General features: G+C 36.6%; 5 protein-coding genes across 5 annotated transcripts in view; 1 reads left to right on the top strand and 4 right to left on the bottom strand.

Moving 5' to 3' along the window:
* LOC114520465 (mediator of RNA polymerase II transcription subunit 31-like) overlaps window positions 1-13355 on the top strand; it is a 46883-nt gene that overhangs the window by 23785 nt on the left and 9743 nt on the right. The window lies entirely within an intron of this gene.
* LOC114520456 overlaps window positions 1-13355 on the bottom strand; it is a 28300-nt gene that overhangs the window by 6154 nt on the left and 8791 nt on the right. The window lies entirely within an intron of this gene.
* On the bottom strand, window positions 496-3360 carry LOC114520461. The gene is made up of 2 exons (XM_028540726.1): window positions 3317-3360; window positions 496-2119 (listed from the first exon to the last, which is right to left on the bottom strand). Exon 2 carries the CDS (start codon window positions 2086-2088, stop codon window positions 655-657), a length of 1434 nt encoding a protein of 477 aa, XP_028396527.1. The 5' UTR covers window positions 2089-2119; window positions 3317-3360; the 3' UTR covers window positions 496-654.
* LOC114520463 lies at window positions 4847-7610 on the bottom strand. Its single transcript, XM_028540729.1, has 2 exons — window positions 7477-7610; window positions 4847-6574 (listed from the first exon to the last, which is right to left on the bottom strand). Exon 2 carries the CDS (start codon window positions 6540-6542, stop codon window positions 5124-5126), a length of 1419 nt encoding a protein of 472 aa, XP_028396530.1. The 5' UTR covers window positions 6543-6574; window positions 7477-7610; the 3' UTR covers window positions 4847-5123.
* On the bottom strand, window positions 10801-13188 carry LOC114520460. Its single transcript, XM_028540725.1, has 2 exons — window positions 13120-13188; window positions 10801-12591 (listed from the first exon to the last, which is right to left on the bottom strand). The coding sequence occupies exon 2, from the start codon at window positions 12559-12561 to the stop codon at window positions 11140-11142; it is 1422 nt and encodes a 473-aa protein (XP_028396526.1). The 5' UTR covers window positions 12562-12591; window positions 13120-13188; the 3' UTR covers window positions 10801-11139.

The raw sequence follows: 13355 nt of genomic DNA, 5'->3' as shown, positions 1-13355 counted from the left end.
GTCGTCAAGCCAGAGTTATCCTATGCTGTCGTGTGAAGCTTTTTATATCTTTGTGTCGTTCTTGGTATTTATGCAAATTTTTCTTGGAATAAAGATTACAAAGTGGAGCTATATCATAATAATAAGTATACCACGATTAACAAAAACTATTTTCTTGCCAATGTTTTACCCTTAATTTTTTTAAATGCATTATATAGCTTTACTAGTTTTCCGTTTCAACTCTCGAGTTCTAGCTGTTTTTAAGAGTTTGTGTTGAAAACGAAAGCAGTTCTGAAAGCTCTCCTCGTGTTCAGGAATGCGGGAAATTTAGTAATTTCTCATTATAAATTATAAAAAAAAGCTGTCATATGATTAACCATAACACACACAGACACACGCACATGCAAACTCTTGTTTATATCAATGGTATACTGAAATCTGGAACGTAGTCATAAAGAGAAAAATCAAATTTGTTTTGTTGTCTACTTACTTGGTTTATTTTTCAGCAATGTTATATATACATGTGAGAATTACATTTAGAATTACATTTATGGTTCAACTAGTGTTATTAATGCTATAAGACAAATACTTTCTAGTACTAAAAGCTATACGGTTTATTGTTAAACAAGGTGCTATTGCTTAAGACTAATTATGGCACTAGTGCTAGTGCAATATTCATGCATAGATGGGTATATAGCTTGCAACTAAAATGGCGAGGAATGCGAGAATCGTCGTTGGTTCCTTGGAAGAACGAGCTGAAGAAGAGACTGGGGAGGAAGGCTCAATTTTTCTCGGGGATGTGATGTTAAATGCAAGTACTTCACAATCCCAATCCAAGCAGCCGTTCAATTTCATGATGTTAACATCCTTACCATCAACTTTTAAGTCGATCTTTCCACTCAAAACGTCTTCGGTTAGTTTTATCAAAACTTCAGTGATGTTTGTTGGTTGGGTCGAGAACAATGTTCCATTGTCAACGCCTTCGTATTTATAACGATCAGCCAGAAGAAATCGGATGGACATTGTGTTGTTGTCGTCTGTCGTCTTGTTGTTTGCATAAGCAAACCAGGAAACGTTCTTATTCTGCCATTCCTGTCTCACGGCTAGTGCATCAACAATCTTTCCAGCAAGTTGTGATCTTTCAGTTTCTTGGTCATCTCTGATTGACCGCTTTTTTCGTTTAGGCAAGTCGTCGATTTCGATAGACAGATCAAGTTGAATTGGCTGAACATCATCCATTTCCGTCACCCAAGTTGTGATACGTGCTGGAAGATCTACATTACATTCAAATATCTCTTTGACTTTTTTAACTGCTTTTTCAGCATCTGTTCCTGCGCACCCCGCTATCATATCACCCATACCTTTTAAACTGGAGGAGAAAGCGTCAATAAATGCTGATTTGATGGTCCAAAACACTGTCCATCGGTCTGAAAAAGACAGGTCGCAGAACGATAAGGAAGAATCGTCCAGTGGGTTAAGGTAGCAGGGTGTGTGTGTTTCAAAAGCTACAGATTTTAGTTCAGCGCATGTTTTTTCTTGTGTTCTGTCTACCAAAGGAACCAGTTTCAGTTGAAGGCATTTTCGTACAGCGTCAACCCAGCGCTGTCCTTTTTGAGAGAAATCTTTGTAGCTCTTTTTGTAAAGATTGCAAAACTTGTCTGCAAACCCAATGGCGTAATCATCTTCACCACCTTCACACGCAGGGTAGGTTTTGTTGAGACACTCTCTGTACCAGTTGCAGCTGGTTCCATCAGGACTGTAGCACCATGATGGTAGCTTAATACCTTCAGTGGGTTGAGGGGCACTGGAGGAACACTTGCAGTGAGAAAAAACAGTGCCGTTATTTCTGTCGTAGACGTCAACCATGCATTGGTAATAACAGTAAATTCTTCTTCGGTCTGCGCACTTGTGTCTTTTAAATGATTTCGTTCGGATGTAGCGGTCGGTACGACATATGGCCCACTGATAATCATTGTAGCGAGAGATCTTAATGCAATGTGCAGTTCCAGCTGGACCATTAGATCTGTTACATTCCTCTGCTTGGATGAGGTTTATGAAACAGACGGGAGAGAGCAACAAGAATACTATGATTAATGGAGATGTCTTCATATTGAAATAACACTTTTTTTTTTCGAACACTCTGAAAGAACATAGTTAAACATATGATATAAATTAAGCGTTTGAACATATTACAAGTGATTGCATGGTTTGTTTGCAAAATATAGTTTTGATCTGCAGATTCTCAAATCAGAGGTGGGCTATTGTCACAGTGTTAGGAAGAAAAACAGTTTCACATACGAACTCGCAGCGGAGTTGATAGTATATGCGATATAGTTCCGACCTCTAGTGGAATTACAAACACTGACCATACAATGAACTCGAAGTTTCAATATTGAAATTTTTTTGAGGTTTTTGTGATATGCAGAGTTATCAAGGTCGAGATAAGCGTTATATACATTTGAAGAATTGTAAACATAGTATTAACGAATGAAAAACCTTATTTAATAGCAACATCCAAAAATACATCAATTATTAATGCATACATAAATACATTCAAATGAATACCGCTTGTTAACCACCGCAGGCTCACTTGCAGATAACTCAGTTATCTGCTAACAGAATTTTGCGTGATTTCGCGATTTATCTGTCAACTATTAGCCAATCAAATTGCTTTTACTACCATAATGTATAATAAATCTTTTTATTAATTTATATTATAAAAGAAATAGAAAACATTTTTTCCTGTGTTTCTATACAGTTATAGAAACACGCGTGGGAGTTTGGGGGAACGAGAAATAATCAGTGGGAAAACGAGCCTGTATGGCGAGTTTTTCCAAGTTATTTCTATTTATTAATTACCAAACTGTCATCTCCAGTACAATTTTTTGGTAGATTTTAAAATAAAAGCTTTTGTGAAAGAATTCCTCATGTTCAGGAGTGCTTGAAATTGTGTTCTTGTAATAAATAAACCAGCATCTGTTCGTCAATCTCACGTACACGGTAGAGTACATATATAGTCAGAGAGAGAAATTAGAGTTTTGCTTTTGTATTTACTTTGTTTTATGTCCCAGTTATGTTGTACATATGAAAACTGCATTTAGATATACACACTCTCTTCTGGTATCAATCCAAACAATATTGTCGGGAAGAAGCAAAACTAAATATCTCTGCAAGTATTTTGGCTAAAGACCCCGGAATACCATCAAACGATAGCGCTTGAAAAGATTATTTAAATATTATATTCAAACAAGCAAATAACTATAAGTTGCATTTGTATTATAAGTCAAAACAGGAGTTAAAATAATAGGTCGCTTTATTATCTCAAATTATTACTCACCAATAGCAACCATATAGCTACTTTAGAAATTCCGTCTTTTTTCGCTTTTTTGTTCTCTGTTGTCTTCAAAATGTCTGCATTATCATATTATCATTCTGTTATAACTTCAAGTATTTTTTTGAAGAGGTAGAATGTGCTGTGCAAAAGAATCGAAGAAATAGCGTTTTGTAAGTTCTAAGCGTCAATTGTTGCTAAGCGCGTGCTTGTGGCGTTCTCGGAATGTTGTCATGGCGGTCATGCGGTTGGAAAATGTGACAAAACTCCATGATACCCTCCCCCCTAAGGTAAATTTGACCCCAAAAATCGATTCCTGACGAAAAATTGGACCAAGGGAGCAGTTTTTCGGCTGTTTTTGCCCTCATGTTTTTATATATATTCTAATAACGAGAATGTCGTTCAACTTTTTAATTTCCGGCCTGAGTTTACTTCTCGAAGTTCTTTGTGAGGGGCATTTCATCGGTAGAATGCTGTGTCGGTATAGAATCTATTTCTGGTAATCAAAGAAGAAGGCAAATAATTTTTTGTGTCAATGACCACGAACAGTAAATGTCTAGCCTTTTTCTAATTACAATATAATTACGAAAACAATCTTTGTCACATGTTCAGTTATTCTATTAAGCCCGACCTTCACAGCTGACACAAAGTATACAATTCAGTTTCATTTTCACACAAGTATTTCTCGTATTTATCAAAGTCTCATCAAAACTTCAGTGAGGTTTGGCTGAACAATGTTCCGTTGTTCCGTCAGTTAAAAATGGACTGGACTTAGATTTAGTTCTCATTATAATCAATAGCTAGCATGTGTTTATCCATTCCACACGCAACCCCTCGTCAGCATGAGGTGTTAGAAATAAGGTGCATAGCCGTAGAAACACACCTTTTAATGATATTTCGGAGAAACGATCTCTGGTGTTGCGCATACAATCTATTCTTGGAAGTCAATGAAGAAGACAGAACAATAGCTATTCTCTTAAACACAACCAACCATAGCAGGACAAAATTCATTTCACAGTAAGGGTTCCTTTTCTGACTATTTCTCTAAATTTAATATCACGAACGTTCATTCAAAGCTCCTCGATAATTGCCGTGAGTTATTCTATGCTATTGTGTGGAGGTTTTTTATTATCTTTATATCATGTTAGCTCTTGGTATTTATGCAGATTTTTCGTGGAAAATGAACTACAATGTGGAATTATTTCATGATGATAAATACACTTCAATTAACAGAAACTATTTTCTTGCCCATGTTTTGCCCTTAATTTTTGTAATGCATTATATAGCTTTACTAGATTTCCGTCTCAACTCTCGAGTACGGTTTTTAAGAGTTTGTGTTGAAAACGAAAGCAGTTCTGAAAGCTCTCCTCGTGTTCAGGAATGCGGGAAATTTAGCAACTTCTCATTATAAAAAAAAGCTGTCATATGATTAACCATAACACAGACACACGCACATGCAAACTCTTCTTTATATCATTGGTATATTGAAATCTGGAACGTAGTCATAAAGAGAAAAATCAATTTTGTTTTGTTGTCTACTGACGTGTTTTATTCTTCAGCAATGTGATACATGTGAGAATTACATTTAGAAAAACTTACTACAAATTATAGTTCAGCTAGTTTTATGAATGCTATAACACAAATACTTCTACTAAAAGCTATACGCATCAAATGTGGTATAACAACTGCCTACATTTGATGCTAAGTTGTTTGAAGACGCTACCACGCTGCTCCTTGGTTATATAAAAGCTATACGGTATATTGTTAAACAAGGTGCCATAGCTTAAGACTAATTATGGCACTAGTGCAATATTCATGCATAGACAGGTATATAGCTCGCAACTAAAATGGCAAGAAATGCGAGAACCTTGGAAGAAAGAGCTGAAGAAGGGACTGGGGAGGAAGACCCAATTTTTCTCGGAGATGTGATGTTAAATGCAAGTACTTCACAATCCCAATCCAAGCAGCCATTCAATTTCATGATGTTAACATCCTTACCATCAACTTTTAAGTCAATTTTTCTATTCAAAACGTCTTCGGTTAGTTTTATCAAAACTTCAGTGAGGTTTGTTGGTTGGTTCGAGAACAATGTTCCATTGTCAACGCCTTCGTATTTATAACGATCAGCCAGAAGGAATCGGATGGACATTGTGTTGTTGTCGTCTGTCGTCTTGTTGTTTGCATAAGCAAACCAGGAAACGTTTCTATTCTGCCATTCCTGTCTCACGGCTAGTGCATCAACAATCTTTCCAGCAAGTTGTGATCTTTCAGTTTCTTGGTCATCTCTGATTGAGCGCTTTTTTCGTTTAGGCAAGTCGTCGATTTCGATAGACAGGTCAAGTTGAATTGGCTGAACATCATCCATTTCCGTCACCCAAGTTGTGATACGTGTTGGAAGATCTACTATCCATTCTATTGTCTCCTTGACTTTTTCAACTGCTTTTTGAACATCTGTTCCTGCGCACCCCGCTATCATATCACGCATACCTTTCAAACTGGAGGAAAAAGCGTCAGTAAATGCTGATTTGATGGTCCAAAACACTGTCCATCGGTCTGTATAAGACAGGTCGCAGAATGATAAGGAAGAATCGTCCAGTGGGTTAAGGTAGCAGGGTGTATGTGTTTCAAAAGCTACAGATTTTAGTTCAGCGCATGTTTTTTCTTGTGTTTTGTCTACCAAAGGAACCAATTTCAGTTGAAGGCATTTTCGTACAGCGTCAACCCAGCGCTGTGCTTTTTGAGAGAAATCTTTGTAGCTCTTTTTGTAAAGATTGCAAAACTTGTCTGCAAACCCGATGGCGTAATCATCTTCACCACCTTCACACGCAGGGTAGGCTTTGTTGAGACACTCCCTGTACCAGTTGCAGCTGGTTCCATCAGGACTGTAGCACCATGATGGTAGTTTAATACCTTCTGTCGGAGGAGGGGCACTGGGGGAACACTTGCAGTCGGAAAAAACAGCGCCGTTATTTTTCTCGTGTACATCAAGCATGCATTGGTAATGGCAGTAGGTTCTTGTTTGGTCTGCGCACCGGTGTCTCCCATACGATTTTGCTTTGATGTATCTGTCGGTACGACATATGGTCCACTGATAGTCATTATAACGAAGAAACTTAACGCAATGCACTGTTCCGGCTGGACCAAAAGATCTATCACAATCTGCTCTAATGTGGTTTAGGAAACAGGCGGAAAAGAGCAACAAGGATACTGTGATTAACTGGGATGTCTTCATATTATTAAATAACACTTTTCTCTTCAAACACTCTGAAAAAAAATAGTTAAAATGTGAATTAAACGTTTGAACATATTACAAGTGATCTCATGGTTTGTTTGCAATATATAGTTTTGATCTGCAGATTGTACAAATCAGGGTTGGCTACTGTCACAGTGTTAGTCATGTTAGGAAGAAAAACAGTTTCACATGCGAACTGCTCGCTGCGGAGTTCATAGTATATCCAGTGAGGGGATCTAGGAGGGGTGTGCAGAATAAATTACACAGCTTAATTTTAAATTCAAAACACCTTAATAACAACGCTATTGGTTATAGATTTGAAAAGAATGTAGTAATTTATTCTGCACACCTCTAGATCCGCCACCGAGTATATGCGATATATACTTCCGGCCTCTAGTGAAATTACAAACAGTTCCTGGAAAAGTGAACCCAACCCATAAGTTCAACTCATAAGTACTAGTAGAAGCCACTTGTGCATGCATGTAAACTAACTCTCTCTAACTTTCGTTACCATGGAACGATAAAGAAAATATTGCTTTCACTTAGGGTATCTCAAGTTCGTTAGCGTCTTTTAACATCACATGCATAGATTTAAACTGTATCCAGGGAATTAAACTGTCTTGCAAATCAAAATATGGAATTCTTGAACTGATTATAGACTTGGTGATTAGACCCGCAGATTTTTTTGCCATCTCAATCAAGCATTTTAAGCAAGTCCTTAGTTCAATTTTAGACTGTATAACATCGCACAAATACGCCAAAATAACGTAAGCATCTTTACAGCAGTACGGTTGTGTTTTGAATCGAAATAGGACGAATAATGCGCTGTCGGCCATTGTTTCATAACCGCACTAAAAATCTTGTAGTACTGAATTTCGCGTAAACGAAATTATACTTAAGATAAGAAATGAAATGAGAACTATAGAAGACATACCTTTGTTATGAAGATGGAGAAGAACTCTGTTTGTCTCAAGAGGGAAGTTTAGTAATGAACTACCTTTGCAAAAGCACTGATGTTGTCAGCTGCGATAACCAAGCTTCGTGTCATAACGACGTGTATGAAAAATGATATCATTCAATTACTGCATGTTTGAACCCATTGGATGAACCAGAAGTAATATTTACACAAGTATTTTCTGTCAGATATGCTGACGTAATATTATGTCACAATAGAATACTATACTACCTGACTTGCATATGTCTGTATGCCTCGCTTTTTTGATGCTCGTGCTATATATTTTGCATGGTTTAAAGAACGAAAGAGTTTCATTACTTTCATATGTTTTGTTTTCAATCAGTTAAAAAATTTTCACGCATAAATTGAACAGGTTCATAGCTTATATAGGCATGCAATCTAAAGTAAAGTTGGGAAACTAAAGCTATATGTTTTTCGCCTAAGCATGACTATACGCTTAAAATTTAAGTAAATCAAGTTACACGTCTCCTAAAGATATTAATTGACAATCTTTTAATGCTGTTTATATATATGGTTTACCTGACAAAATATTAAATATTTGAATCCTCATTCTTCGCGGCGCACAAATAGCTACATGCAGGATAGCTATATATGTAATATGTATATGTATATATATATATATATATATATATATATATATATATATATATATATATATATATATATATATATAAAAAAGGAAATATATCGGGGAAAACATTAATGTTGATTTTATTTAATATTTATAATATAAGTATGATATAACGAGCAATTTGATTGGCTACCGCGCGTGCATTGTGAGGCCATAATGCACGCTTCTGGCTTTTGAAGTTTTTGTTGCTAAGCAACATCTCAAATAACATGTAAGGAGAATTTCATTATTGATCAAATAAATAAATGTTGTTGTTGCCCTATAATTTCTTCTTATATTATAAAAGAATTAAAAAAGCTCGTCGCGTGCCTTTATGGTGTAATAATGCACTCGGGGAAATGTTGGAAGAATACTCGAGAAGCTTGTAAAAGCTTCTCTCGTATTCTCCCAACATTCCCCCATCGTGCATTATTACACCATAAAGGCACGCGACTTGTTTTTTAATTCTTAAATAAACTATCATGTTTTCTCAGTATTGTATTATTTATACTAATAAAACAAATGTTATAATACATGCAGTAAGAAAGACAGTTCATGCATGTCTTGGCCACGTTGTTCTACCCCCATGCACTTGAGTGAAATGCATTACCTTTACGTATCTTTATCAAATTGCCATCTCGAGTAGAATTTGGTATAGTTTTTAAAATAAACCGCGCTTTTTTCAAAGAATTCCTCATGTTCAGGAGTGCTTGAAATCGTGTTCTTATGATAATAAATAGCTCAGCATGCATGCATGTGTTTATCTATAACTCATTCACACACACCCTATACATATAGTCACTGAAAGAAATGAGAATATTACTTCATATTTACTTTACTTTTTTACGTTGCTGTTATAAGTTTTACATGCATGCATATGAGAATTACATTCAGGTCTAAAAACGTACTACTTTTAATTATGGTGCTTCTTGTTGCTGAGATTATGCCATGAAATATGTTCAAAACGAAATCTAACTTACTTTAAACCTTAAAAACCTTTTTTGGCTTTTTTTGGTTAAAGCTTACATCTATAAAAACAGTCTAAAGTGTTCCTAAACAACAGTTGTAATGTCAGTGTTTATGATACGAACAAATAGTTGGAAATCAAAACGACGAAGCAGACAAAAGGCAAAGTATACACTCTGGCCTTGTGTGATTCAGCTGAATTGCATCGACAACTTTCCTGGACGTCGCCTGAAGGTAGATGATACTTTTCCAACATACACTGATAGTAACAGTATGTTGCAGCGCTGTGTTCGCATCTGTGCTGGCCTGACGTTATTGATCTGATGTAGGAGTCTCTACGGCACGTTGTCCATTGGTAGTCATTGTAGTTTGGAAGTTTAAGACATATCCTAACTCCGTTTGGCCCAGTGTAAGGATTGCAGGATTCTGCCTTGATGTTGTCAATGATGCCACAGGCCACAATGATTAACACAAGCAGTACGTTGATCGTCTTCATATTAAGTTCGCTTGTTGGCTCAACAACTTGCCAGATTCTAAATATGCGATGTGCGTTATTCAACATTATGTAGATTACCTAGCTATATTCTACATTTTTCCTATTGGGTCTATATAGTCTTTGTTACTTCACGCATGTTCTTGAAGTTTCCTAGTCAAGTAATGCTATACATGTTGAATTGGTCTTGTAGACGTGGCACTCCAAATTTAATCAACCATTATATACGTGCGTCAAATTCTTTCTTGCCTTATTTTCATGAAACAAGATCTGATTGTGGTGCTTGGTTCTCTACACCTACCATCTACCTTCAATGAAGGCAACTTCCATTAAGAAACGAATGTATTTTGTATAAAAATAACGCGTATCTGCAACGACACTGTATTCGCTATGCCACGCCTTATATTTCTTCATTTATGCACCCATTTCAAAAACATCTGCTAAAAGTGAAATAATCTGCATGTGGAAGCTAAATAATTTCATTTATCTTTCTTTTATTTTGCTAGTAATGTAATAATTTAAGAAACACACCTTTTAATGATATTTCGGAGAAACGATCTCTGATGTTGCCCAGCGCTGTTCAAACCATCTACTGACGCTGTTGTGACACCCTCTGCATTATTAACCCTTCATTAATTCATTGGTGACGTGCAATACAATTTATTCTTGGAAGCCAATGAAGAAGACAGAACTATTGTTCAGCTATTCTCTTAAACACAACCAACCATAGCAGGACAAAATTAACTTCACAGTAAGGGTTCCTTTTCTGACTATTTCTCTAAATTTTATATCACAAACGTTCATTCAAAGCTCCCCGATAATTGCCGTGAGTTATTCTATGCTATTGTGTGGAGCTTTTTTATTATCTTTATATTATGTTAGTTCTTAGTATTTATGCAGATTTTTCGTGGAAAATGAACTACAATTTGGAATTATTTCATGATGATAAATACACTTCAATTAACAGAAACTATTTTCTTGCCCATGTTTTGCCCTTAATTTTTTGTAATGCATTATATAGCTTTACTAGATTTCCGTCTCAACTCTCGAGTACGGTTTTTAAGAGTTTGTGTTGAAAACGAAAGCAGTTCTGAAAGCTCTCCTCGTGTTCAGGAATGCGGGAAATTTAGTAACTTCTCATTATAAAAAAAAGCTGTCATATGATTAACCATAACACAGACACACGCACATGCAAACTCTTGTTTATATCAATGGTATACTGAAATCTGGAACATAGTCATAAAGAGAAAAATCAAATTTGTTTTGTTGTCTACTTACGTGTTTTATTTTTCAGCAATGTTATATATGTGAGAATTACATTTAGAAAAACTTATTACAAATTATAGTTCAGCTAGTTTTATGAATGCTATAAGACAAATACTTTCTACTACTAAAAGCTATACGCATCAAATGTGGTATAACAACTGCCTACATTTGATGCTAAGTTGTTTGAAGACGCTGCCACGCTGCTCCTTGGTTATATAAAAGCTATACGGTTTATTGTTAAACAAGGTGCCATTGATTAAGACTAATTATGGCACTGGTGCAATATTCATGCATAGACAGGTATATAGCTTGCAACTAAAATGGCAAGAAATGCGAGAACCTTGGAAGAAAGAGCTGAAGAAGGGACTGGGGAGGAAGACCCAATTTTTCTCGGGGATGTGATGTTAAATGCAAGTACTTCACAATCCCAATCCAAGCAGCCATTCAATTTCATGATGTTAACATCCTTACCGTCAACTTTTAAGTCGATCTTTCCATTCAGAACGTCTTCGGTTAGTTTTATCAAAACTTCAGTGAGGTTTGTTGGTTGGGTCGAGAACAATGTTCCGTTGTCAACGCCTTCGTATTTATAACGATCAGCCAGAAGGAATCGGATGGACATTGTGTTGTTGTCGTCTGTCGTCTTGTTGTTTGCATAAGCAAACCAGGAAACGTTTTTCTTCTGCCATTCCTGTCTCACGGCTAGTGCATCAACAATCTTTCCAGCAAGTTGTGATCTTTCAGTTTCTTGGTCATCTCTGATAGACCGCTTTTTTCGTTTAGGCAAGTCGTCGATTTCGATAGACAGGTCAAGTTGAATTGGCTGAACATCATCCATTTCCGTCAACCAAGTTGTGATTCGTGTTGGAAGATCTACTATCCATTCTATTGTCTCCTTGACTTTTTCAACTGCTTTTTGAACATCTGATTCTGCGCACCCCGCTATCATATCACGCATACCCTTAAAACTGGAGGAAAAAGCGTAAAGAAATGCTGATTTGATGGTCCAAAACACTGTCCATCGGTCTGTATAAGATAGATCGCAGAATAATAAAGAGGAATCGTCCAGTGGGTTATGGTAGCAGGGTGTGTGGCTCTCAAAAGCTACAGATTTTAGTTCAGCGCATGTTTTTTTGTGTGTTCTGTCTACCAAAGGAACCAGTTTCAGTTGAAGGCATTTTCGTACAGCGTCAACCCAACGCTGTGCTTTTTGAGAGAAATCTTTGTAGCTCTTTTTGTAAAGATTGCAAAACTTGTCTGCAAACCCGATGGCGTAATCATCTTCACCACCTTCACAGGCAGGGTAGGCTTTGTTGAGACACTCTCTGTACCAGTTGCAGCTGGTTCCATCAGGACTGTAGCACCATGATGGTAGTTTAATACCTTCAGTCGGAGGAGGGGCACTCGGAGAACACTTGCAGTCGGAAAAAACAGCGCCGTAATCTTTCTCGTGTACATCAAGCATGCATTGGTAATAACAGTAAGTTCTTGATCGGTCAATGCACTTGTGTCTTCCAAATGATTTGGTTCGGATGTAGCTGTTGGTACGACATGTGGCCCACTGATAGTCACTGTAGCCATAAAGCTTAACGCAATGTACAATTCCAGCTGGACCATTATATCTGTTACATTCCTCTGCTTGGATGAGGTTTATGAAACAGACGGGAGAGAGCAACAAGAATACTATGATTAATGGAGATGTCTTCATATTGAAATAACACTTTCTTTTTTGAACACTCTGAAAAAGCATAGTTAAACATATGAATGTAAATTAAGCGTTTGAACACATTACAAGTGATTTCATGGTTTGTTTGCAATATATAGTTTTGATCTGCACATTGTACAAATCAGAGGTGGGCTACTGTCACAGTGTTAGTAATGTTAGGAAGAAAAACAATTTCACATACGAGCTCCTCGCAGCGGAGTTGATAGTATATGCGATATAATTCCGGCCTCTAGTGAAATTACAAACATTTCGGGGAAAAGTGAAACCAACCCATAAGTTCATAACAAATTGTTAAATCAGGTTTTAGAGTTCGTTGGGCTCTAATATGTTGAGAGACCCTTTAATTGCACCGTTTATTGGCCAAATTTATGCTTTTACGTTATGACAAACGATGAAGTATTATGTCACTCCCTTCAAAGTGACAAACTGCTGTGTGTGATATGGCGTGAACAAATTGTCATTCTCCGCATGGAATGATATAAGCTATAAGAATATCGAACCGTTATTATGAGTATAATTGGTAAAAACTGGAAGTCGTACCTTTCTAAGTGAAATAGCTTTGCTTTTGAAACGTTTTGAGCTCTGTCGACAAGCCTTGAGTGTTGCTTTGCTATTGTGTACTTTATTGTATCTAAATCTTGTTGTTTGTCATGCGTGACAGGTTCATGCATATGTAAACTATTATGTGTGTTTCTATGCAACATGACATTATTTATACTAATAAAGAAATGTTACAGTAAAAAAACAATCCATTTCTCGGCTATGGACGTTGTTGT

Source organism: Dendronephthya gigantea, unplaced genomic scaffold (assembly GCF_004324835.1).
Source record: "Dendronephthya gigantea isolate DGI-Jeju-01 unplaced genomic scaffold, DenGig_1.0 000016F, whole genome shotgun sequence".
NCBI classification, from domain to species: domain Eukaryota; kingdom Metazoa; phylum Cnidaria; class Anthozoa; order Malacalcyonacea; family Nephtheidae; genus Dendronephthya; species Dendronephthya gigantea.
The sequence above is the reverse complement of the archived record's forward strand: the minus strand, read 5'-3'. Positions and strand labels throughout refer to the sequence as shown.